Raw genomic sequence first — 27,598 nt, forward strand, 5'->3', positions numbered from 1 at the left:
CAGCAGCAGCAGCCGCCGCCGCCGCCTTCGCCCCGCCGCTCCTCCGGCGTCTCCTCAGCAGCTCGGGCCAGGCGACGCGCAGCAGCCAGCCTCTCGCCCGGAGGAGGAGCAGGAGGGTCTCGTCTGGGGCTAGCGGGGGCCCGGCTCGCGGGGTCCCCCGGCTGGCTCCCCAGGGCGCCGGGGTGGGGGGCGGCGGCGCCGGCGGCGGAGCAGCGCGCCATGAGGCGAAGGGCGGGAAGCGGTGGGCTGGCCGAGTTGGCGCCAAAATGGGGGCCCGCGCTCTGACCATGCCCGGGTGACAGGGAGCGTGAGGGAGGCAGGGGACGGCGACCGGCCCAGCCCAGCCAGCCCAGCCAGCCCAGCGCGCAGGAGCACCACCCCCCCCGTCCCCGCCGCCACCCCCTTAGCGCCGCCGTCGTCGTCGCCCTTCTCTGAGGGGGGAGCCCGGCGCCCCGCCGCGCCGTGTCCATGCCCGTGGGGCCGCCGAGCCCGGCCGCGGAGCCCCCCTCGCCGTGGAGCCGGCCGGGGCTGCGCGCTCCCGAAATATGAGCAGCCGCCCCCCGGGAGGAGCCGGCTCGGGCGTGTGCTTCGGCCCGCGGGAGCCCGACAAGCCCTTCGCCGACTCGGAGCGGGCGCAGAAATGGCGCCTGTCGCTGGCCTCGCTGCTCTTCTTCACCGTGCTGCTCTCCGACCACCTGTGGCTCTGCGTTGAGGCCAGGCAGGTCGCGGCCGGGCGCCACCGGGACCCGGAGCGGGCGGGAGCCGGCAGGGAGGACGGCATGGACGGCGCGGCGGAGGCGGAGGGCGGCGGCGGCGGCGGCGGCGGCCAGTGCTTCAGCCTGCTGGGCGACGCCGAGGCTGCGTGCCGCCGCCTGCAGCAGCCCGGAGCCTCGGCCCAGGCGGAGCTCTACCTTCCCTTTTGTAGTTCCTACACGCTGCGCGAGCTCTTCGCCGGGCTTTCCCGCCCGGACACTCTGAACTGCACTCTGGACCTAGGCGAGGGGGACGAGGACCAGGCGTTGGATGGCCAAGGGCGCCGCAGGGAGGAGGAGGAGGAGGAGGAGGAGGAGGACGATTGGCTCGGCTCTTGCCGCCGCTGCGTCCTGGCTTACCAGAACTACGACCAGCAAGCGCAGGACCGCTACCGAGAGTTCGAGCTCGTGCTGCAAAAATACTTGCAGGCGGAGGAGTACTCGGTGAAATCCGGCCCGGAGGATTGTAAGGTAGGAGTGTAGGTGCTTTTGTTTGTTTTTAACCCCCACCACTTTGGCAAGGTCTTTCTCCCACCCCTCCAGTCCCTTGGATTCACTGTTGGTCTCTTTGGCGACGCTGAGGTTTGTGGCTTCGTTTCTGGCTGCTTCTCCCTCCCTCCCTCCCTCCCTTCCCCCGGTCCGGATCATATGCGATGGGCTCCTGACTCGCGCTGGCCCCGCTCTGACTGCCAGGGGCTGGAATGCGGCTTGGCAGGGGAAGAGGCGCTGCGTGCCAATGAGCAGGACCCGGGAGCGCGTGGGCTGCTGCTGCTGCTGCTGCTGCTGCGCGGAGGCGGCGGGGGAGGGGGAGGGGAGGCCGAGACGTGGTCGCCAGCGGGGGTTTCCCTGGCCCTGAAATGATCAGGGGATCTCGCTTGTTTCCCGGAACTGAAAAAGCGTCATTCGCGTGGCGGTGCGAAGGTCTGCTTTCTTCGCAGGGGAAGGTGGGGGCATTAACTTCCGAGTTGCTGGATCAGGGAGGTTGTTGGGATGGATGGAGTTGGGTCCTGAACTTCTGAGTGAGGAGACTCTGCTTCTTTCGGGCTTGATGGGTTGTCTTTCGTTTAAGGAGAGCAATGCCAAATACCTTGGGCATTTGTTTGGTGCCCCTTCCCCAGCTTCTGGCTAACCGGTTGGACGACCAAGGACAGCTCTTGGACTGGTCAAGAACTTTCTTGTGTGTCCCTGCAGGGACAGCCTTGTGTAGGACATTTGCTGCGAAAGCTCTGCATGCTGTTGAACTCAGGGAATCAAAAGCCTGGTAATTTTCCTGGGGTGTCCTAAGAGTGTGGTAATTGAGTCTTAGAGGAAAGGAAGTGGTCCCAGGTGGCTCTTCCTCTCTCTCTGTGTAAATGTCTCTGTTTCAAGTCTGCTCTGCCGAATCCCTGGAGTTAGAATATGCCCTAGGTTTATGGGAGTCGCAAGCAGAGTCTGCAGCGAACTGTGCGTGGGGGAAAAGTAGTGATGGCAGAGTCTTAGTGACTGCCTCCTTGCTCTTTGTACATAATGCTGATTTCCCATTTTGCCCTAACCTCAGGCACCTTGCGCTTTAAGAAAAGTGTTGCTCTTGCTGTAGTGACATGTTTCTAAGGTTGCAGTTCAGTGCACACTGCTGTGGGAATAAGTTCCACAGAAATCAATGGGGTCTAGCTTCAAAGGTTCTGGATAATAGGTTCTGGATAGTAGCTGTCAACTTTGTACATGAACTGTTGTTTGTTGCTTAAAAACAACAACCAAGGGCTAGAAGCAGTAAAAAAAAAACATATATGCAAGGCCCTGATTTAGATATTGATGCATCTTGTTGATTTCAGTAGAAACTACTTCCAGGAATTGTGTTTGGGATAGTAATATATTATCTTGTGTAGTGGAACTGCAGTGTTTTATTTAGGGCTTATCACCCTGATGTAATCTTAGAGCATCCAAAGAAAATCTAAATGTTGTAGATTAGACTTACTTTTTTTTTTTAAAGGAAAGCAACGCTTGTTGAAAGGATTTGCTTGTCATGGAAACAGGGTATAAGAAGTAAACCCCCCAGCAGATAATTTTTAAAGTTTACATTGAATATATTACCTTTATTTATAAGCAGAGCAGTGATGATCTAAGAGCTGCTGGGATGAAAGCATCAGTTCAGGTTTGCAAGTCCTTAAATAGTACCTTTAAGAGTTTGAATGCTTACTTGTGTGACAAAAACAAATTGCTGCTTATTGTTAAAGTGAAAGGAGAAACTGCTTTGTGGGCTGGAAATATTCAGAGTCTGCTTCTTAACAGCAGACATTTTATTTTGTTCGGGAATAAAGTCTGCAAGGCAGTTTTATGTGATGGAACTGCGGTACGTAGAGCTGCGAATGCTTGGTGCTGTCCATGGTGCTGCAGATTTTCAGTACTGTCCATGGTGCTTGATGTCATAAGCAATGCAATGCAACTGTCTTCTCAGAGCCTTAGGTTTAGTCATAACAAATCACCTATTTCGACAAATGTAATAACTGAGCACTTTAATGTTCGATACGTTTGATGCATATATAGTATGAACGGTGGATATTGTGACTTGAATATTGGAAAGCGCATACTACAGTATGCTAAATGTGTTCAAATATGTAACTATGAAGTTTTAATGCTTTTGCAGTCTGAAATGTTTGCTTCTGGGGGGGGGGGGAATGGACCAAGGCTTGTAGTACTGTTTGAGAGTAATGTAACAGATATATTAGAATACCGTTTTACTGAACACACATTTGACACTCTATATCTGTGCTTTTATCCACAAATAAAACCTCTGGTATGATGTAGATATGTTTCTTTCAGTTTAAGTGACGGTTAAGGGTACATTTTGTTATGATTCAGCTGTAGGTAGGCCTTACATAAACTGGAACCTTACTTACAGCCCATATTATGTCTTATTTAATTGTTTGGTCTGTTGTGGGCTACTTTTCACTGTGCATTAAAAGAGGCAAGAATATTGAATTAAGTCGGCCGGCATGCATCTAAGCAGCAAAGCTGTTAAAACTGTTCGTTTCCATTTTAGAAAAGAGAGCACTTCTTCCAGTTTACAATTTGTACTTGATGACAAAATCAATGATGCTTGCTATGCACACCATCTCCTGTAGCATTTGTATTCTGTCATGTATTTACTTCCTACTAAAGCAGCCTCAGATAACAATTGGTTAGTATATTAGAAAGCAGAAACTATAGCATTGCTGATGTCCTGTCTGAACATTAAAATGTATGCCTAGAATGATATTGGCAAGGATAATTGGCAAAGGCTCTTAATACTACACAGTTTGTACATTTTATCAATATGCTATAGAGAGCTACTTATTCACATTTCTTTTTCCAATGTGCAGTTTTTAAATCTTTCCTATCTATGTGGCAAGCAACCCAAGCAAAATATGGTACTGTACTGCATCAGTTTCTATGTACTAGAAGAGTATTTTTGCAGTCATAGCTCACAGTTCTCTCCAGTTAGAAAGATGCTATGAATTGCTGAGTATGAACCCAAGTTTTTAATTTTATAAATCAGATTAACATATAATTTATCCTGAACTTACTTGGATTTACCTGATGTACTGGCGTGACTGGTTGGTTTAGAATTAAAATTAAAAACCACATCTAAGACTGTTAGATATTTTTGTATTGGTATTGGAAGTGGAATTATTTTGATAGCTCGTGGTAATGGTGTATGTTTATGGTTGTTTATGCAGTGGTACCTCCAGTTGTGATTAGGATCTGTTCCGGAGGTCCGGTCGGATCCCAAGGTTTCTGCAACCTGAGGACTGCTTCTGCACATGCGCAGACTGCTTCTGTGCATGTGCATGGGGCGAAACCCAGTAAAATACTTCCAGGTTTGCTGCGCACACATCCCGAAGTTTACATAACCAGAGGGTTACGTAAACGGTGGTACGACTGTACAGTAGAATGCACCAATTTTATGTGTCTGTTTAGATCTGGCCTGGGTGCTGATTTAAGGGCACATGTTGTTGCTGATTCTAACTTTGCAAAGTTTTAATTACAGTTGGACAATTTCATGCTATGCTCTTGAGAATTTTGCAAAGGTGAAGCCCTAGGCCAATTACCTGACAATTAAGATTATAGTTGTGTAATTTACTAGAATGCCCATGACTCTTGACTTGAGTTGATGGGTGCTATCTTTTAACAACCTAGAATGAACCCTTTTGCTTAACAACTTTTCATTTATAATTTCCATATCCTTGTAAACAAGTTGGAATTTTACATATTTACAAAGCATGGTATTCATATATTCATTTTGATTTTTTAAGCCATCCATTACTATGTACCTCACTGAAAAAGTTACTTAGACAGGTTTGGAGACATACCAGACACCATACCAGACACCCCTTGTTTTCATGGAAGATGGAATAAATTGGAGCTCAAACCTCATTCTTGTCTTCAGAGGATGTCTTCGAGTGTTTCTTAAGTTGGTAGTTAGTCATAAAGCAAGCCTCAGGTTGTTGCTAAATGAGAACTGGGTCAACTAATAAAGTTCATGCCAGCATGTATGCGTAAAAAACATTTTAGTGAAGCCAAGTATTTGAACACATGTGTTTCAGAAGTATTGCAGGCATAGTTTTAGGCCTAGAATCCAGCACAGAATTAGGCATGTTTGAGCCCACTTGGCTGAATGCTGGAGTCAAGCTCGCTACCAGCCTCCTATTGAATTTATCAGTGGTGAAACATTGCTCCATGATAGAGACAGTGCCATAATTTCCCCCTGCTTAAATACAACAGTACAGGCAGTCAAAAGCACACTGCTATTTCTATCTCTCTACTCCTCCAAGGAGGAAGCAGGGCAGGTTGAGTGTCCCAATCCTCTCTGATGTTTTCTGAGGGTTTAGTAATCATCCAGTGCTTGGAAAACGTTGGAACAAACCAGAGTGTTTCTTCCTGCTACTCCAGTATGTTCCAGTAAACAATGGTTGGGGGGGGGGGGAGGCGGAGAACAAGACTAGGCCTTTTTTGCAATGGTTCCCCACTTGTGGAATGCTCTCCCCAGAGAGGAGATCTTTGTTACAGATCTTTATCGACCAAGCAAAAACATTCTTCTTCTCCCAAGCTGCTGGACAATTAAACAATCTATGGCCTTTTAATCTGTGTGGGTGTGTGCATGGGTGTGTATGCATATTGTTTTTGTTAGTATGTTACGTTTTTTGTGTTTTGGTATTGTAAAGTGCCCTATGATGCTTGGATAAAAGGCAGTATAGAAATTTAATAAAAAATAGATAAAATAAATCAAATGTAGACGAGGCTCAAACTGGATCAAAAGCAAGAACGGGCTAAATTGGTATAGCCTGTGAGGGAGATGCAAATGTTGAGAAATGAGGGCTGATTTGATTTACATGCTTGAACTTTAATGCCTTGATCCAAAGTCATGGAAGTGTTTCTCATTAAACATAGTGAACATTGAACAAAATTCCTAGAGCACAGCATGGGCAAAGAATCAAGTTCTTAAGCAGCAAATACATTGAGATGGCAGAATGTATTTTCATATCCAAGTGCATTATACACTTAGTTCTAGGAAAATCATAGTGCAATCCTGTATGTGTCTACTTAGAAGCAAGTCCCAGATAAGTAGGTATGAGATTGCAGCCTTGGGGAATGTTTTACTCATGTACACATCATTAGGACTGTTTGCGTAACTTATTTTGAAGCATAATGGGTTTCCTCTCTTCTTGTTCTACCTGGAGAATTCAAGGTATATAAAAATAGAATTCAGTTCAAGTTAATGCTATGAATAAAGTTTAAATATTTTTACATTTATGAACAATCATGCAAAAGTACAAGTATACAATATTAATATATTTTAATAAATCATGCATGTAGCAGGTGTTGCTTTGTCGGACTATAGAAAACAAAACATAGCCCTCTGCAACTTATTCCAGAACTTTGTAAACATCGTACAGGTTGCTTGGGGTCGATTGGTGCTTGTTTTATGCTGAATTGGATTTTATGGCTGGATTTATTGCAGTGTTGTTTTACCAGTTTATTGTTTTATTATTGAATTGCTGCAAGTTATATTTGAAATGTTGCTTATATTGCTGCTACAGGCTATTTAGAGAATATTTTTATTAGTTGACTCATAAATGGAAATAATAAATACATACATCGGCCACTTTCGTATAAAGCAATTATTGATGGTGCTTCATTCCTGAACCTTTGATCATGGCCTATAAATACAGTCAACAGTGAAGGCATAAATATAATCCTTGCAACCAGTAGGGAAATAATCTTCTTCTTCAGCAATTACACATAGCCGAGTAAGATTTAAGCAGAGGCTTGACAACCATATGTCAGGAGTGCTCTGATGGTGTTTCCTGCTTGGCAGGGGGTTGGACTCGATGGCCCTTGTGGTCTCTTCCAACTCTATGATTCTAAGATTGTCTTCCATGAACACGATCTTAACAGTGAGTCCGTAAGTGACTGTGGAGGCCAATTCTGGATCCACATGTTCTTCCACAGTGGGGACATAGGTTTCTGGGTAGGAGCTGATCATGGTGAGGGTTTGCCAAACTTGCATATTTCCCCCTTTCGTCCTGAGTTTGAGTGTCTTCAAAGTTCATGACACCTTTGGTAAAGACTGTTCTCCAACTGGAGCGCTCACAGGTCAGTGTTTCCCAGTTGTCAATGTTTATACTACATTTTTAAAGATTTGCCTTGAGAGAGTCTTTAAACGTCTTTTGTTGACCGCCAGCATTACGCTTCCCATTTTAAAGTTCGGAATAGAGTAGTTGCTGTGGAAGACAATTATCAGGCATCTGAGCAACATGACCAGTCCAACGAAGTTGATGTTGAAGAATCATGGTGATCTTTGCTTCTTCCAGTACACTGGCATTAGTTTGCCTGCCTTCCCAAGTGATGTGTAAATGTTTTTTTTTGAGACACCGTTGATGGAAGTTGATCTAGTACCAAGATGAGATATGTTGGGCTTGTGAGACTTACTTTTTTAGTTTTACTAGAACCCTGAGATCTACCAACTGGAGCCAGGTACAAAATAGTGGTGGTGATGGAAACACAGATTGAAAGAACCATGTGCTCTCAAGGACATGCTTAGTAGCTCAGTAGTATGTTTTCAGTACCAGAACTGAGCAAACAGTCCCATCACACAAAAACTCAGTCCTGGTTTCCTCAATATGCAGGGGCAGGCTCAGTATGTGGTTTACCAGATATACAGGGGCAACCCTTTACTTAACAGAACAATTCTACCTCCTAAATATTTATTGGCTGGTTGTTTTGCTTTTGTCAAGCACACTTCAAGTGGCACCACAGATACACTCCCCCCCAGGGTCTCAAATCTCTCTCAACTTACTGTTATATATATATATATATATATATATATATATATATATATATATATATATTTGGGGGGGGCTAGAAATTAATAAAGGATTTTGATTGGGATGTGAAGGGAGAAATACAAACGGCAGAGGAATTCTTGGACTAGCCTATGCAAAATGACCTGCCCTTTAAGAAACAATAGAGGGGCATTGGCAATGCAAGAGAACTGTCCTCCCCGCCCCTTGCCCTGAGGTGTGAACAGAGACAGGGGTTTGGAAAGCTGCCAGGGTAACTGTGTGTTTGAGGTGACAGGAAAAGAGCCTGGTTGTGGGAAGGAGAATGAGGAAGAAGGTACAAGTCCTTTTTGAAATGACCATGCTGTAAGATCTGGACTCCCTCCATGCAGACTGAAGGTGTTAATAGGTGAACAAACCTTTTCTCCCTTAAAGCTACGGCAGTCTCCGCTGTGTTTCAATTCTCCAGAGGTACACAGAACTGAGTGAGTGCCTGGAATCCCATGGGCTCTTGCCACCGCTCAGCAGAGAGAGGGAGAGGCACCCAACTTTTGTAACAATACATTGAAAATCTCCTTGGAGACCTTAAAAACACCCCCAAAACTATTAATGTGATTTTGATTTTTTTTTTTTTGAGATTGGCTGAAGGTTAAAAAAGGAATAACTTGCAACTTTATGGAACAAACACCATATTATTGTTGTATATTCATAAACAGGTGTAAGTGCTAACAAACATAATTGTGTTTATTTGTTTTATTTAAGACGTTTATGTTCATACTGCTTAGTCATTAGCATTTTTAATTGCTGTACATAAAAGCAAACCGCAGAAAATGAAACAATAGTACAGTAAAAATTTATCAGGGAACCAGTTCATATGACTGGGAAAGAAAGGTGCTAATCACAAATGTTTATCATAATTAGGTTGGGCTGTTTAACTGATAATGGAGTTGTTATATGTGCCTTTTATATAAAGGAAGGTATCACTTCTAAAATGCAAAAATGTTGAATTAATTAGGATGTACATCTTGACTATGTAATATATATTTCACAAAAGGGATGCGGGTGGCGCTGTGGTCTAAACCACTAAGCCTCATCAGAAGGTTGGCGGTTTGAATCCCTGTGACGGGGTGAGCTCCCGTTGCTCTGTCCCAACTCCTGCCAACCTAGTAATCGAAAGCACACCAGTGTAAGTAGATAAATAGCTACCTCTGTGACGGGAAGGTAAATAGTATTTCCATGCACTCTGGCTTCTGTCACGGTGTTCTGTTGCTCCAGAAGGGGTTTAGTCATGCTGGCCACATGACCTGGAAAACTGTCTCCAGACAAATGCTGGCTCTCTTGGCCTGAAAGCGAGATGAGCGCCACAATCCCATAGTTGCCTTTGACTGGACTTAACCATCCAGGGGTCCTTTACCTTTTTATCTTTATATATTTCACACATACTTTTGGGTGATATCCAATGTTTTATACGCAGAGTATGGCCCACTAGAATCAATGAACTCAATTTACTTAAGTCCTACTTAAGTGTGACTTATTTGATATCATTCTATAAACCTAAACATACCACTTTTACTGAAATCAGTAGACATTTTGAACCATGCATGAGGCACAACCAAAGTACAGGCTTGCCTTGTGATACGTTACCATTCGATTTCAAAATTCCTGCTTTACTGTGTTTTATCGGATACTTCAATATAATCAAATTTAGGCCACAGCTAAGCACTTCTGAAAGCCTCACACATGAAATCCTTCAGTGATACTTGTTAATCTCACAATGCCTATTTTAAAAGTGCAGTTCCACTCTGAAACTCTTTTCAAATTAATAATAGTTCATATTTATTTAGTGCAGCTTAAAAAAAGCTTACAATGCTCAGTTAATAAAAAAATGCATGAGAGGTATTTATGATCAAAAGGGAAATGAGAAATATTTCACCAAGCAGTAAGCTCTAATTATAGGAGTCATAATCATAAAAAAGATTTATTTAAAAAAATACTTTCTGAGTCTGAATTGTATTTTGGCTTAATTTCAATCCTGGAGGATGTATCCTGATACAAGCATTTTATTTAATTTTCTAAAAAATTAAAAACCACCAGTCCAACATGCAAAAGCTATACTGAAAATGTGCGCTAGAGCTACGGTTGGCAGCTGTTTTTAGAGGTAGGTAACTTTGAGGGAATTGGGAGTGGAGATTCAATTCTATCTCCCCTGCTAATGGCTTGCTGGCAAACTTAACTGTTGCTCTCTACCTCTTTAATGGGGGGTTTTGGAGGCAGCAGAACAAAGGATGACAATGAGGTGTAAAGTTAGATCGAACTCCAGAATCCTCTTTGACACTGCATTCACTCAAGGCAAGACCTATATTTAGGGCTCATGCTGTTACTGAAGTGATATGGTAACTCTGTCCTTTGGCTTATTGTGTGCCATAGTTGTTTGTGAAGCATATTCATTTCAATTTCAAGTTTCTTTGGTATAGACTGAGTGTTCGCCATCCGTCTTCCTTTCTGTAGTTCTATTTTACCTGTCAGGCCAGCCGGCAGCATTAAATAAGGTGCTTCCTAATTGTGCTGACCACAGAGAAGACTCCATAGAATGGTATGAAGTCCTGTCTTTGGAAAAAACATGTTTGCAGTGTAGACTAATTGCCATGCCTGCACAGCCAGCATGGCTAGGATAGGTTAACCCACATTTCAACCACTTCAGATTGGCAGCTGTCACCACGTCATGCGGTCGTGAATTGCATAGCTTAACGATGCACTGTGTGAACAAGCATGTTGTGGATCTAGCTGGGTGGCAATGCTCAAAATGGCAGAGTGGTGAGATGTATACATGAACACATTTTGTGTGAGTCCTTCACTTGCCACTTCAACACTGTATTATGTTCGTACTGGCCCTCATAGTGCAGCTGGCAAACCTTCCGCATGATGCGTTAGGTTTTGCCACTGGCACACCTGGCAAGGTTGCATTTGACTTGACTGGCATTGTTTCTTGCACTGTCAAAGCATAAACTCACATTCTCACTTGTCATGGGGAGTGGTGCTAACAGAAAGAGGGAGAGAGGGGGGTGGGGCTCACCACTCCTGATTTGTTTTATTGCTGTTCTATGGGAGTCTTCTGTGAATGTACAATGCATAGAAGGCATCTTATGGAGGAGTTTCATCCACTGTTTCTGACCTTTCTTTGCTCTTCTTTCCCCTACCTCAAGCACCCTGCTGTTCCTTGGAGAGAGAGAGAGAGAGAGGAGAGAGAGAGGGGTGACCAGTCTTGGCATCAGGCCACCGATAGCAGCTAGTGGTGGGACAGCGACAGGTTGACAGATAGCATCTCTTCAAAAACTAGTGCCAAATTATGGACTCCAGCTTGTGGATCCCTAATGTAGAATCACTTTATCACTTTGAAACAAGGTTAATGTAGGGCTCTCTTTTACTGGCTCTCTGTCATACTACCAATTTCTCATTAAAAAGATGAACCTGTTGATATTTGCTCTTCAACAGTTTACTCCACGATGATTCTAAGCACATCTACTTGTCAGTAAGTTGTCAGTAAGTCCCACCAAAATCAGTGGAGCTCACTTCCAAGTAATGAGTTTAGAATCAAGGTAAGATGCAAGCTATAATTTATTTATTTCAAAGTAGTCCTATTACAGTAAGTGAGATGATTCCAAAAACTAAAGTGTTCCCAAACTCAATAGCTATGATTCTGTTTTTTCTTTCTTCTTCAGTTGGTTTGCAGCAAGTTATTTATGAAGGGTATTACTTACAATGTAATATGCTCCTTTGAATCAGCATTCAAAATTTAATTTGTATCCGTTATGCTTTCACTTAGGAAACAAATTTTGATGTTGCGTTTCATTTTATAAGGAAGGTTTTGAACAACTCTGTGTATTAAAGCCAGTTAGAAATGTTAATTAAATTACTTTCCAGATTACTACACTGGCGCAGTTGAGCTCTAAATATAAAAATACAAACCACAAACCTTTATAGATGTGTTACTACCATCATTTTCCCTTATAAGAACTCTTGAGCTGGGACTTTCTAAATATATTCGAATGAGTGATTGATAAAATAGCCTCTTTCAGAGAAGCAAACACAACAAAAGAGAAGCAACACAGATAATCAGATGATGGAGTATTTTTGTTTCCAACTTCCATCAGTACTGCTTCATTATGGCAAACATGTCTGAGAACTGTGAAGATTTTGGATGCAAACCACAGATTTTGGATGGCAACACTGTTGAGTACCTTGGCTTTGCTCAGAAAGGACTCATAAGCATGAAGGTTTAGCAGTTAACAAATTTTATTCACTGTTATGGTGCTCCTAGTTCTGTTTCGAATATATATTTTTTTACAGAGCAAAGGGAAATAATTCCAGATTGATCTATAAACTGTATCTTTGACCGTCTTAGGAGTAAAAAACCCTTAAGAAAACACAAGTGAAGTTCAAATCCTGCTATTTACTTCACCACAAAGTATATTGGAAAAGGGCATTCAAGTCTTACCCTGACGTTCCATTATGGGATTGGGAGTTACAGAGCTGCAAACTATTGTTTCATTTGGGAACTGCACGTGTTTGACCTTCACACAAAATGTGGTATTTAGCGTGAGATTGATAGCCTCATCTTAAGCATATTTATTCAGAGATAAATCTTTCTGGATTCAACAGGAATTACCGTATTTTTTGCTCTATAAGACTCACTTTTTCCCTCCTAAAAAGTAAGGGGAAATGTGTGTGCGTCTTATGGAGCAAATGCAGGCTGCACAGCTATCCCAGGAGCCAGAACAGCAAGAGGGATTGCTGCTTTCACTGCGCAGTGATCCCTCTTGCTGTTCTGGCTTCTGAGATTCAGAATATTTTTTTTCTTGTTTTCCTCCTCCAAAAACTAGGTGTGTCTTGTGGTCTGGTGCGTCTTATAGAGCGAAAAATACGGTACCCCCCCCATCTAATGTGCACATGCCTGGAATTGCTTCGCAGCCTCAGCCTCATGCTGTCTTGGAATAAGCTCCCTTGAAACCCTTTGAGATTTCTTGTTCTTCTTAGCTCCTGCATGCCAGCAGCCCATGAAAAAGGAGGAAAGAAGGAAAGGTCTCCTGACAGGCTGGCCAACAATTCTGTGCTTACAGAAGAATCAGCAGCCCTACTTGTTCCTCTGTCTCTGACCTCGACTGTTTCATCTGCCTTATGTTGACACTTCAGTTAGCTCTTTCTCCAAATTAGCTTCCTTGAGTCCTGTGCTGCACTAGTCTGCATTTTCCTCTTTATTATCCTGCCCTCACCACCTTTCTCTGGACGCCTCTAGGGGTCCTGACTTCATTCTGGCTTGCCTATTGACTCTGTAGGGCCACATTTTGTAGGGCCACTGACTTTTGTTAATAAGTCAGTCTGGCGCAAGAGGGTAAAAATATAATGTATGCTGATAATCATATATACCCATGGGCATGAGTATTCAGAAACTGCAATGATATATAGTGCATGTTAATATAACTGTTACAAATATCAAAGGCTGGGCCAGGGAAAATATATAGTAGAACAGGAAAAACAGTGTTTTGTTTTTGTTTTGCAAATTTCAGTGCTGCCATTGGATTTTTGCAGAGGAGCATTTTTATTTGCTCCAAAAAACTCGTGAGAAAGGTGCAGCCCATGTTAAATACTGAACAGCCATGTTTAACATAAATTTGATATGAGTCCTGCTTTTTGTGAATGTTGGTAGAAAGTCTAATCAAAAGCATATGAACTACATATAAATTTATTTGGTTATGTGGTTTAAATCCACAGGAAATGATCCCTACTTACTGGTGAACTGAGGCTGCTCTCCTGTGCATGTTTACATGGGAGTAAGCTGCACTGAACACAATTGGATCCCCTTCCCCCGAGTAAACATGCAACGCTGTGAAAGACAGGAGTTTCTTTATATCAGTACTTTATTGCAATGTCAGTAAAATCGGAACAAGCGTTAAGTTCACAATATATTTTATACGCTTGTAAAGTGAAGAGCTAATGACAGGGTATGCTGATTGATAATGTCCTAGGAAGTTTGCCACATAAAGAACACATTCCTTGTTGAAAGCTCCCAGTTCCTTGGTTCTCAACCAATGACAGTAATTTATTGTTGTCAGATTAAATGCAGTTCCTGCTTTTCGTTGCCATGTATAACCTTTCCTTTCCTTTTAGTCTATTGATCTTTCAGACATCTAACGTCAAAATAGGATGTGTCACATTTGTTGGAGGCATGAGGTCATAAGAATAATTATTCTCTTTCAAACATTGGTGTTGCTTGCACAGGTGACGACTCCTTTGTAAAAAAGCGAGTTACCAAAAGTAAGTCAGAGCACTACAATGGGACTTGTGGCTAAGTGAGAAGATCACAGGTAACTTCTGCAAATCATACTTGCCTCTTCCTGTTTGTCCTTTACCACTTATTTAATGTCAAGGATAAAAAAACCCTTAATATTTCATTTTTAAAAAATAAAAAGTAGGATGTAATGTGGTATACAAGCCTTAGCAAGCAAGCAAGCAAGCAAGCAAACAAACAAACAACAACCTGTGTTTGTATTTATGTTAAGCATTTAAAAGCTGCCAGGGACAATAGTGAATGCAATCTCTTATTAGCGTATTTTAATTTCCTTCTCACTTAGCATCCCTTTACAAATATGCTGCCCTTGCAGAGTAGGCTGGTTACCTGGGCCTCTCTATTCAGTTGTGGAAACAAAGATGGCTGCAACGAAATTGCCAGGTGGCATGACATAAAGAAAGCCTTAAAAAGTCTCTCTGACAAGATGTCAGCCTATGAAGTTAATTACTACACTTCAACACATGGTAAAGTACAGTTTATGAATTCTAAAAGTAGCAAATAGTTTGAAGAACAGAAAAAAACCACCACACGTTAAAAGCAAGCAATTCATCTACATGGAAGGAAAATTATACTGCTTAAAAACACAGCGATCGTTTCAGCAGCGAACAATTAACTGAGTGACTTGTATGGAAAAGGTCACAACAAGGAGGACAAGTGACATTACAAATCACTATCTGCCAGTTTTGGTGACGGAGATCTGGACAATGCAAGAAGTATCCCTAGGAAAGCACTGATTTTCCCACTCCACAGGTCAAGTGCTGCCTTCTTATATTTCAATATAGCAGGGAACATTTGGACCTGACGTTAGCTTTTATATCCAATCAAGTCATTTAATAGTACTATTAATTTGACTTGTTGACTTTGCCATATCTGAAATTTTTTTGTTTTGTACTGTTACGAACTTAGATGTTGTATTTTGGTATTTTGCTTATATATTCTTTGCCTTATTTTCCACCCTTCATCCTAAGGCTGTAGAGTAGATTACAATTCGGAAATCACAACATAATTTTTTTTGATGGCATCTCAGTTATTTAATAGTTCAAAATATTGCAGCCAGACACATTGATTTAAACAGCTCATAGTGCCTAAAGCTATTTAGTGGTGGCACCAGCCCCTAGAGGAAGTGTATTCTACAAGCATGGAACTCTTGCTGAGAAGGTCCTGTTGATGGGTAACTGCAACTGACTGTTGCAATAGCCTAACTGGGAGATGACTACTTGGACTGATGTTGACACACTATCCCTGTCTGTTGTTTCTTGTGAGCTGGTTTGGATATGGTCCACTGCAAAAAGTGCCATATAACTTTCAATTTAGTTTAACAACACGACTGTTTAATTTTTGACCTGCTGAAGTTTCTGAATATTTTTCAGGCTTTTGTCTTCCAGATAAGCATGCAGTCAATGTACCAGGCACAGCTAATTTTTTAAAAAAACAAATAAACTGCTTGTCATGGCTCTTACTTGCCCATTAAGCAGCTTGCTGGGTCCTGGAGAACTCCCAATCTACAAATCTGCCTTCAGCTTGCTTCCAAATTGGCTGACCCACCTACCATAAATATCTCTGCCTTGTGTAGCGTGAGCTTCAATTTATTAGCCTGTGTTCAGCCCATTGACTTCAGGCACTGCCGAAGGTTGCTTCACTGTGATTTGAGGAAGAACAGATTTAATTGGGTATCATTTGCTAATTGGCGGCATCATACTGCAAAGCCTCGTATGACCTCTCTCAGTAAATTCATGTAAATGTGAGACAACCTGGGAGACAAGGCAGAACTCTGTGGCACCACATAGAGTTTGCCAGATGCAAAACAGTACTGTAGTCTTCCCATTACCATCTTTTGGAATTTATCGGTCAGACAGGAGTGGACCCAGTGCCAAGGAGTGCTATGTCCAAATCTCAACCCTGACAGGAATACTGTAAGGGGTGGTTCTGAAGTCTTCCAAGATATCCAGACAAATCAACAGTGATGCATGTCCCTGTCTACATTTCGGTGTATGTTGCTTACTAGCACTATCTAGACAGTTTCAGTCCTCGATCCAGGCTGAAATTAGTCTAGATAATTCATGTCCCATTCAAGGATCAATGAGACTGGTAGGCTGCACGAATCTTGTCCATGTCCTTGGGATGTGCTAGCTGCAACTCATTCAAATGATTGCGATTAACAGAGGCTGAGAATACCTCAGGTTAAGTGTAGACAAAGGCGCATCTGAGTTGGCACAGGTTCTCTGCAAAAGTGTCTTGCAAACCAAACCGCCAACACACTCTCAAGAGTTGTGAAGACGCAAACTATCTAGAACTGCTCACCTGGATTAGAACTACTCACCTAGATTCACACTGTGCAGCTGGTTTTATATCAGTATACCTGTCAAAGAACCCTCAACTGTGGTTTGGCGAAAATTAGTTGTTGCAGATTGGTCCTCTTCTTTTAAGGAACTAGTTGCAATTTTCTGTAGGGTGTCGTGGCCTCTAAAATCCGACTTGTAAGTTTACTTGAAAGACCTGAGAGATGGCCAGAGAAGGGTGAGAGCTTTTCTGAACTCATTGCATCCTTCTACCTCTCCTTCTTTTGTAGCTGCTTAAACAGGGTTTGAAACTGACACTGAAAAATAAAACAGTTAAAAAAGAAGCATTAGTGAAGAAATGAACCTCATCCATTGGGCCGTTGATTCTGTAATCTCTTCCCCTGCCTTTCCTTTCTCTCTCTTTTCCTTTTCCTTTAATGGCTGTATCTTTTTCCGATGGCAAGTCCGGTTTAGCTTTTGAGGTGTTGCTGTATTATTGTTTTGGATCTTCTTGCATTAACATCCAAAGAGCATAGATGGTTAAAAAAAAAAGCACTTAACTTGTTGTTGTTGTTGAAACAAATCAGAAAATATGCAGTAATCCCTTCAGAAATGTATGGTTCTGTCTGGATGGCAACTCTGTGCCTCTGAGGGAACTCACTTCCCGCAGAACTGAAGTGTTGATGTTTCATGAGGAATTGATCTGCACAGTCCTTGCTCCAAGGACGCCACTGTAATCGGAGGGTAGTGTAGTGTCACAGCACTGCACCACCTTCTGCCATTCACCTAAACTGCAGAAATGACTGCAGTTGAAATTATTCTCTTAAACATTAGTCTCTCTCTGGTGAACCTTTCCTGCTGCCTAGGTATTTATCTCAGCCATTTAAAATGAAGGACTTGGATTAAGATGATAAGGGTTGTCCACACTAGCTTTTTAAATGAAAGCTAATCTGCCTTTGATATGTATTTGTGACACTTCTAGCCATCACCATCTGCATAAAGCACTGCTGCAAACAGTAGCTGCTGAAGGACCACACCAAAATCTTATCTGGACAAAAGAGGGGCTTTAGTTTTACTGCTTCAGTTTTAGATGTAACAACTGACTGTGGGCAGTGCATTTTGCTCCGGTGGTTGTTGCTGTTGCGTTCTTGTGGGAGTTGTAAGCTGAGTGGGCCTCTTTGCCCTCTGTCCCTCCGCCACAGATCAATTTCTCCGGCACAAATTATTCCCTGGCATTTTAATTCTGGCTTCTGCGTCTCCCCCTTCCTTCTTGTTTGTTGGCAGCACAGTTCTGCTTTTACACAAGCACATTCTGCAAACAGATTTAGGAGGGTGATAGACAAGCAAGCCCTTGCTTTATATCCATTTATGTGGATACAAAAATGGAAAGGTGCATGGCAACTTTGAACTGGCTCCTGTAGCTGTTCCTTTAACAGTAGTTTGAGCTACAGTCATGGGCAGACAGTACAGGAAGGTTCGTGTCTTGGTAGTAAAGGCAACGCTCTCTCTGCAGGCAGAAGGTCCCAGGTCCAATCCCTGGGGCATCTTCAGGTAGGTCTTGCAAAGATGTCTGTCTAAAATCCTGGAGAGCTACTGCTGGCCAGTGGCCTGGTTTGCTTGACACAGGTAAGCCAAACTATGCTATAGCAGGACCACAGAAATGTGCGGGTTCCTTTAGTAGAACCCACAGCCACTTTGCCCATCCCTGGTCCTTTTTGCTCTCAAACTGTGCTGCACTTGGCCTACCATGCTGTCTTAACAGGGACTTGTTGTTTAGCTCTGCCTTCACTATCCATGAGCTGTAGCTGAGGCTTAAAGCACAGCAGGAAGAAGGACAAGGGAAAAAAGCAAAGCAGCTGTGGGCTCCTTTTTGGACTCCCCGCTCATTTGCATGGTTCCCATATGCCATAGTTTGGCTTATGCATTTCATGTAAACCATCCTCGTGTAGTAGGCCTGGGTGATATATCGATATATCGTCCAAGGCTGGTTTGAAGTCCACATCATGATATCAGTCTCATAGTTTTTGACCAGGCAATATATCACAAATCATGGTTTGTGTGTGTGTGTGATGCAAAAATCACAATGTGGGAAAACCATGAAGCCAGGCAGTGCCTCTACATAGTTCCATTCTTACTTCAAACATTGTGATATATCAGTATATCGCAATGTTTAGCTGGTGATATATCACAATGTTGAAAACCAGGTATCGCCCAGCCTTACTGTTCATCTCTATATAGCTTTATCCCTGTTTCAGACATTGTGATATATCATGAAGTTTAGCTGTTGATATATCACAATGTTGAGAACCAGCCCTACAGTGTAGGCTATACTGGCGTAGAAAGACTAATCATCTGACTCAGCACATGGCAGTTTCCTATGGGTAAAGTTTAGTTCTGTGCCATGCAATGCTTCACCTTTTGATTTATGTACAGCAAATAGCTGTTAAAAGGACAAAAGCAGACTTTTTCCTGGTCTGTTTGGCAAGGAAAAGCACACACACAAACAAAATCTAATCAGGAAATCCGCCACTACAGACATAGCCCAAGTCTGATGAACTGCAGCTAAACCATTCACAAACCCAGCTTCTTCATTGGGCCCTGTTCTATCTCACTTCCCTGTGGAGTTATAAATTTACAGATAAAACTAATCCAGAGTTTCTTCTGTTTTGATGGGGCAGAAAAAATATCTAAAAGCGCTTGTGGAATAGAGTTTACTTAGGAAAAATAAGCCAGGCAGAGTATAAGATCTGATGTCCCCTATTGAATTGTTTCTATATCTTCCTGTTTGCTTTCTTTCTTCCCTTTAAGCTAAGGGAAAAGAAAAGGATGGATTATGATGTCTTTCTTAAAAATAGCCACAGTATTGATAACCAGAAACTGAATGAAAATCAGTGTGGGAGAAAATCAGTGGTTGAGGGAGTAAGGGAAGTGTGGTGAATATAGGCTGTTTATATATATTTGAGTGCATTTACTTATTGCACAAATAATATGCTATGCTAGAAATGCTAGCTTTCTGTGTGCAAATCAAATGTGCAGCCTGTCCCTAACTGACAAAATTCTCATAGCGGAATGGAAGGTTTCCCACAACAAAACGTATAATCGAATGTATAATACCCACACATGGATTTTAAAGTGGGATAAGTGCACTGTCCATCTTTTTTCTGAACGTTGGTATTGGTATTACTTCAAATGTACTTCAAATGATGGGCAACCATTGCTTTTCTTCTTCCTTTCAATATTCATATCTACCCATCACTCAAGTATGTCACTCAAGAGGTTTTCTGCCTGTTCCATTTTGTCAACCAAAACAAAATTGAGTTATCAGTAAATTTTTATCCTCTTCTTGTTTTGCAGTCCGCAAATAAGCTCTGGCACGAAACCTGAAGGCTTGCGGTGATTACCTTGAGCTATACTCAGAATTGACCGTTTATTTCTGCTCTTTGCTTTCTTTCTTTTTATTATTATGGCAGTTTGATTCTTGAAGTCCTCAGTTTAAAGTGAATAGAGACTTAGTGTAGCTGACAAGTGACGCTCCTGGAATTGTTGAGCCTCATCAGATACAGCTACTTAGCTCCAGCAGCTGAATCAGTGGCTTGCTCCATCACAGCTACAGCAGCACCTTGAACTTGATAAGTAGGGCAGATCCACCCACATCTGTCTCGCTTACTATGCAAAACTGCTTCTATGTAGGCTCTAGTTGCCTAGGCACAGGGTTTGCAAAGCACTGATTATTGCAGATCCTGCATTGCCTCTAAGAGGTGTTGGATGCCTTCTATGGCACAGTTTTTTTTCTGGTGGGTTTTTCTATGCCAGTGCTGGTTCCCGAGTTACATTTCTCCACCCAGTAGTGGTGCATGAAGGCATAGGGAGAGGTTATGTTTCGGAAAACAATAGTACTAGATCTTGCATATGCAGAGAGCTGCAGTGGCTAAGAGCTGAACCAGCACATTTCCCATATAAATTCTCACCTTTGCTATGAACTCATTTGTTGACCTCAGAAAAGTAGGGAAGGAGGGGCGACTGAGTGTGTACTGGAGGAATATCAACATGTCCCCCTATGACCTTTAACCCTTTTGGGTGTTAGCAAGTTTCATAAATAGTCTGTGGGGATGCAGGGACTTAGAGTGGGAGAGTTGCTGTTCTGGTGGGGTGCTAGGAAAGAGTTAAAAATCTGTGGCTAGGAGTGCAATGGGAGATAGTTTTCGCACTCATTTATCTCAGGGCATGCTGCGAGAAGTCAGAGATCTCTGAAGTGGAGAACTTTTGTGTTCTGTGTTCCATTTCTACAGCCATTCCGAGATAAGCAAACTGGTGATGCACTGAAGCTTTGTTAGTCTGTGACTGCTACAAATGCATTTGAGGTCTTAACCAGATATTGCAGGGGGTGGGAAGGAGACAAACTAACCTTAGAGGAAACAAGCTACAGTTTCCTTTCTCATCTGTGACACAGATCCTGGCATGTTTAATAAACCACAGTCAAAGCAAAGCATGATTTACCATAACATTGTGTGTGAATGCAGACAATGTATGCGAAACGCCTGGAATGTTCAAAAGTACAATATACACACTAAATATTTGTTATGTAACGTGCATTAGCAAAAGCAATGTGACATTTTTTGTGATAGAGAATGTCCCAAAGGCATGCTTAATTGCACGCAGGCCAGTCCATCAAATTGTTGTTCGAACATTATTTGTTGACAAGTGCTGGAAGACCAGCTTTGTAAATGGTGTTTTTCTTTCTTTCTCTGAAGCCCAGTCCACACACAAAAGCAAATGATTTGCCCAGGGAATATTCAGATGCAGCCTCTTTCAATGTGTATCCATAAAGGGGTGGTTTTTGTTTCACCATACTCTTGCATCTTATTTTTGCAATCAATTTGTAGTCATTTGCTGATTATACTCAGATCTTGTGGTGAGCAGCAGCTACACACAAACCGTGTTGCCAAAAAGCACAGTCTTTAAATCGTTGAGGTTAAAGTGTTTACTGCATAATGCCTGTTTGTCTGAATTAGGTTGCAATAGAGGCTGCTGGTGAAGGAAGTGGGTTCAGCTTCTCTAGTGGATATATTTGGTTTTTGAAGACTGGCACACTCCATGGAGGAATGGAGGCTCTTAATCTTGTTTGAATAGCAAAGAAGCTGATGTTCCCTTGAATATTACTGCTCTCTGCTATGATTAGCTTGATTTACCAGAATATGTTGTTTTGCTTGCAATTTGAAAAATGGGCACCAGAATAGTTATGTATTAGTGCTGGGGATGGATTAAATTATGCCGCATTCTAGGAAATCTTGCTCTCCCTCTAAAACTGTGACCTGTTATTGTTTGGTCCCATTGAGTATTCAACAAGACAATTCTATTCAGATGTTCTCAAAACCTGACCATGATACATTTGGCATTTGGAGGTGCTGTCTGCTTATTTGTTTAGCAGGTTGTAGGGCATGAGGGTGTTTTCTTGGAGCACTGCTAGTATTTATTCTGCGATGTGGCTATTTTGTGGTGCCCATAACAGTTTCTTGGATTTCCAGGTGGGACCTCTGGCATGTGCCCTTCTTAAAGCCCACCTATTGTGTAGGCTTTACTGTGGTAAAGATGATTCTGGTTATGAAGCTCTTGTAGTTTGCAGCTTTCCTCCCACCTTAGGAACTGGGAATCTGGTAAACTGAAACCCCTGTGAAATTTTGAGTTGTTAGCCAGTAGCCCCCAGCCCACTCACAGGTCCTTGTATGATTTGTAACAGTGGAAACAGTTGGTCCTGGCAAGTATTAAAAGGTAAAGGGACCCCTGACCATTAGGTCCAGTCACGGACGCCTCTGGGGTTGTGGCGCTCATCTCGCTTTACTGGCCGAGGGAGCCGGTGTACAGCTTCCAGGTCATGTGGCCAGCATGACTAAGCCGCTTCTGGAGATCCAGAGCAGCGCACGGAAATGCCATTTACCTTCCTGCTGGACTGGTACCTATTTATCTACTTGCACTTTGTCGTGCTTTCGAACTGCTAGGTTGGCCCGAGCAGCGACCAAGCAATGGGAACTCACCCCGTTGCGGGGATTCGAACTGCTGGCCTTCTGATCGGCAAGCCCTAGGCTCTATATTAACCGCTCTCAATTCCAACCTGATAATTGCCACTTGCCCAGATTTTAACATGTCTGAATTAATTTTAAGATGTATTTTAATTAATTGATGTCTGTTTTTATGCATATTGTGTTGTTTTTATGATGTTAGCCGCTCTGAGCCCGGCCTTGGCCAGGAAGGGCGGGATACAAATAAAAATTTATTATTATTATTTAAGAAAAACAATCAAGGATAGAACTGTCAAAGGCTAGCCATGACACTTGTTACAATGGAAACCGTGTGCAGAGGCAGGAAACCACAAGGTATAAGATTATCAGACATTGTGAGCTTGAGATATATATTTCAGGCGACTGATAGACCCACTATTATGGATAGGCAAAATAAACCTTTGTCAAACCCAGTGAGACAGTCATGATTGTGTGTGTGTCTATGTCTCTCTCTCTCTCTCTCTGTGTGTATGAAAGGATCCTGAATGGAACTGAAAAATATTGAACCCATTGTAGTCAATTTTCAGGTAAATATGCTTCCTGTCTGATGTTTAGCCAGACTGACAGCAAAAGTAAGTTATTGACAACGCTTTTGTTTTATATAAATGGAAGATTATGTATTGGCACAATGACACATGTATTTGTATGTATGTATTTTCATGGAAAATTACTTAAGCAACGCACTCTCCTCTTTCTAGTACTCCCTGTTCTGATTAAGTCTGACATAGCTATCCAGGTGTATATTTGGATTACTGAATTACCCTTTCCAGAAAATGCAGGACATTTATTGTTCCTTTATTTCTTGGGCTGTAAGCCTGCCATCCATCATTACTCACCATATTCTTTTTTAATCAAAGCAACTCTTATTATAAACATTGTCCAAAAGACTGTCACCTTTGGATGATGTACAACACAAGCCCCTCATTGCTTTGATGTGTTTCTACAGCAGAAAACTCTTGAGCTTATAATGCACTAGCAAAATATATTTTGCTTAATAATCAATTATCATCAAAGCTTCTTCCACATCAGTATCTGTTCCTATTTCATCAGAAGAAATATTTTGCCACCAGAAGAGAGAATGAGGGAAGGGATAGAGTATATATACAGGTATATATAAAAGTCAGATGGCTAATAATAATAATAATAATAATAATAATAATAATAATAATAATTGTTGCCTATCTGACTGGGTTGCCCCAACTACTCTGTGTGGCTTCCAAGAAATTAAAACGCAGTAAGATACCAACATTTTAAAAAAAAAATCCATATACAGGACTGCCTTAAGATGTCTTCTAAAAGTCAGATAGTTTTTTTAACTACTTGACATCTGATAGGAGGGTGTTCTACAGGGCAGGTGCCACTACTGAAAAGACCCTGTGCCTGGTTCCCTGTAACTTCACTTCTCACAATTAGGGAACTGCCAGAAAGCCCTTGGAGCTGGATTTCAGTGTTTGAGCTGGATGATAAGGTTGGAGACCCTCCTTCAGGTATGTAGGGTCAAAGCCATTTAGGGCTTTAAAGGTCAGCACAAACACTTTGAATTATGTTTGGAAACATACTTTATATTAGAATTTTTATCCTAATATATTGAGGACTAGTCTTGGGACTGCTGTGCATGGTAGCCCTAGATCAGTTTGTGTGGAGAGATTCTGGAATCAAATAAAATTCTTAGATGAGGATGGAACTAGAAATTATGACATCACTTTATGGGCTGTATTCAGCTAACTCAGGCATAGGCAAACTCGGCCCTCCAGATGTTTTGGGACTACAACTCCCATAATCCCTAGCTAACAGGACCAGTGGTCAGGGATGATGGGAATTGTAGTCTCAAAACATCTGGAGGGCCAAGTTTGCCTATGCCTGAACTAACTTATTGTGCTAGTGGAACCCAGTGCAAGGATCACTATTAATACAACAGGAATTTCCCCCCTCTCCTCCCACTCCTACGCGTTTCCCCAGAACAAGGAAAATCCTTGTGTCGGCGGACGCTTAGCCTTAGTGCTGCGTTGAATACAATCTCATGGGCTAAGGAGATTGGGTTTGATATAGGGTTGCACTATTATTACCATATTTTTTTGCCAGAAAACCTATGTTTATGATGCCAAGTTCTACCCTGAAGCAATAATGATAACAATATCCTTATATATATTTTTTGTATCTTTCCATGAATAGTTATTTTTCTCAAAAGTGTTTTGTGAAGACTTGTCCTTCCCTCTTTCTCATCCCCCTCCCCCGCTCTAATATATCTATTGGGAGCTTGTGAAACTCCTTGAAGGATGCTTAATTCTCCCATTTTTTTATTTTTCAAGCTGTTCTAAGGAACAGAGGTTTAATTTAAGGCTAACGCTTCAGGCTATTGAGGATGTCTCAGCTCCTCCTGCTTGTTCCAAAACCATGAGTCAGAGCCTGCACCAACTGCTCTGTTAGTGCAGCTTCCAGCTCCAAACTGAAGTTGGGAGCAGTTAGTCACATATAAAAAATGCATGGGAATGGATGTGCATCCATATGCCACCTTGGAGTTGTCAGGCAGGCATCTCTTTAGGCTCCGATGCATCTGATTGAGACATTTGTCGCTCCCAGACATGGGGAGATTTTATTCTACCCTGTGTGTTTGTGTGTGCATGGCAGGGGGCAGGGGCTTGGCCAGGTAGCCGGTTTACTATAGCTTAACGGTCTTTATCCTTCGGAGTAGACCCTGCAAATTGCAATATGGGTACAACCATATATGTCCTTCTTTCGCCTTCTCTCTCTAGAAAAGGAGACTTGGACTCCAATACCTGGAATGTAGCACATTCAGGAGCACATTTTAGCAGGCTCAGCTTTGCATTGTGAGGTGAGAAGAGTGTGCCTTGGCCACTGTGACCCATCCTTTAGTGGACTGTTGTAATGTGCTCTGAGCATGTCTTCCCTTGTGGCCATTCTGGAGGCTGCAATTGGTGCAAAGTGCTGCAGTCCAAGGAGTGAGTGGTGCTCCTTATTGGGCACATATCACACCACTGCAGGAGGATATACGCACTGGCTGCCTATTAGTCACCAAGCCAGTTTTAAGCTTCTGCTAATAACATACAAATCCCTGAAGAACTCTGGACCATCTTACCTAGTAAGGGCACTTACGATCAGCTAATGGAACCTGATTAGTTTTACTGCGGCCTGATGACCACCAGCCAATTCAGCTTGTAGGCTTTTTCACTAGTGGCACCAGTTCTGTGGAATGTTCTCCCTGTTGAAATACCAGTGGCCCCATCAGTGTTGGCATTCCATAGGCTCCTGAAGACACACTATTTAGACAAGCATTCCCCAGATCTGAACTTGTGATTGTATTGTTTTAAATGTTTTAATTATTATATTCTTTAACTGTTCATTTTATTGTATATTTTAATCAAGGATGTTTTAATATTGTCTGTTTTAATTATGTAATGATTTTATACTTCTAAATCGCTTAGAAGCCAATTTGACATATAAGTAGTACCGGTATATCTATCTATCTATCAATCAATCAATCAATCAATCAATCAATCATTCAGTCAATATTAATAATAATAATGGCCATTTCTCCTGCACTGTTTTCTTCTTTCCCCTCTTCTTCTCTCCCTTTACTCTTGACCAATAGCAGTGAGAAAAAGCCCATATAAGGATAAAAGGCTCAGCAAGCTTTGGCAACCATAATGCACAGCCCAATCCAAGTTTAACGTGGCTGCTTTGGCATGTTTCTATACTTTGTGACATTTTCAGCAGGAAAATCTGATTCTCTTCCAACATGATAGAATTTTTAGTTGCAATCCCAAACCTGCTGATCTTGGAATAAGCTGCACTGAATTCAGTAGCACTTACTTCTGAGTAGACATGGTTAGGATTGTGCTGTGTCAGATGCACATGCACTGAACCATGGATGTTTTTTGCTATGCACATTTCAGGTCAGTTGCTGGTGAAATGAGTTTCAGTAGAGCACTACAGCTGAAGTCTGCATAACGGCATACAAGGTTTGCCTGTGTGTAAAAAGAGCAATTGATATCTATGGAAGGGGGCCATATGATAAGATTATTTTTGGAGTGGGTAGGAGGGTCTGTTATGATGCCAAATATGACTGTGCTGGTAACTGACTCGCACAAAAGTCCCAGCGGGGGAAAAATGTTGAACCTCTCTCTATTATTCATTTGAAAGTATCTTCATCCCATTGTCAAAGTCTGAGCCGTTGTTGGATTTCATAAAATCATAGCATGATTCATATAATTACTGTATTATGATTAGCTTTATTAAAGGACTGAACATATTTTTAAGGTTTATGACAAATGAAAAGAAAATGAAATGTGAAGAAATAGTTTTCAGGCAGAACAGCGACATTCAATATTTAAATGAACACCGGCATTGTTGGGTATTTCTCTCACACGAGATTAGCTCTCAATGGAAGAGCTCTGTACCCTGACTTCACTAATTCAGTCTAACCACCAAATAAGTGAAACTGGTATTAGAAGCTAATGCCTCTCAACAGACACAGAGCCTTCTGCATTGGGATGCATTACAAAAAATCAGAAGCCAGCCATTAAAGCCATTAAAGGAAATATCTGAAGGACTATTGTATTTTAATATTTTGTTGGAAGCCAGCCAGAGTGGCTGGGGAAACCTAGCCAGATGGGCGGGGTATAAATAAATAAATAAATAAATAATAATTCCAATTTGTATTTTCACTTATTTCTTTCCATGCTAGAAATCAACTATGCCAGGGTTTCTGAAACTTGGATTGCCAGCTGTTTTTGGACTACAACTCCCATCACCCCTAGCTAGCAAGACTGGTGGTAAGGGGTGATGGGAACTGTAGTCCAAAAAACAGCTGGAGACTCAGGTTTGGGAAACACTGCAGTTTATTTTA

At 42.2% G+C, this 27,598-nt stretch overlaps 1 protein-coding gene across 2 annotated transcripts in view; it reads left to right on the forward strand.

The window, feature by feature from the left end:
* Positions 1-464: 464 nt before the first annotated feature.
* The window catches only part of NALF1 (NALCN channel auxiliary factor 1), a 327,048-nt gene continuing 299,914 nt past the window's right edge, over positions 465-27,598 (forward strand). The window contains exon 1 of one of the 2 annotated variants that reach the window (XM_081858261.1): positions 465-1,231. In XM_081858261.1, the coding sequence (XP_081714387.1) occupies positions 546-1,231 (686 nt within the window). In that variant the 5' untranslated portion in view covers positions 465-545. The remainder of the gene's footprint in view (positions 1,232-27,598) is intronic. The other variant, XM_081858260.1, reaches the window with a different exon arrangement.

Source organism: Podarcis erhardii, assembly GCF_964252035.2.
Source record: "Podarcis erhardii genome assembly, chromosome: 4".
Taxonomy (NCBI): domain Eukaryota; kingdom Metazoa; phylum Chordata; class Lepidosauria; order Squamata; family Lacertidae; genus Podarcis; species Podarcis erhardii.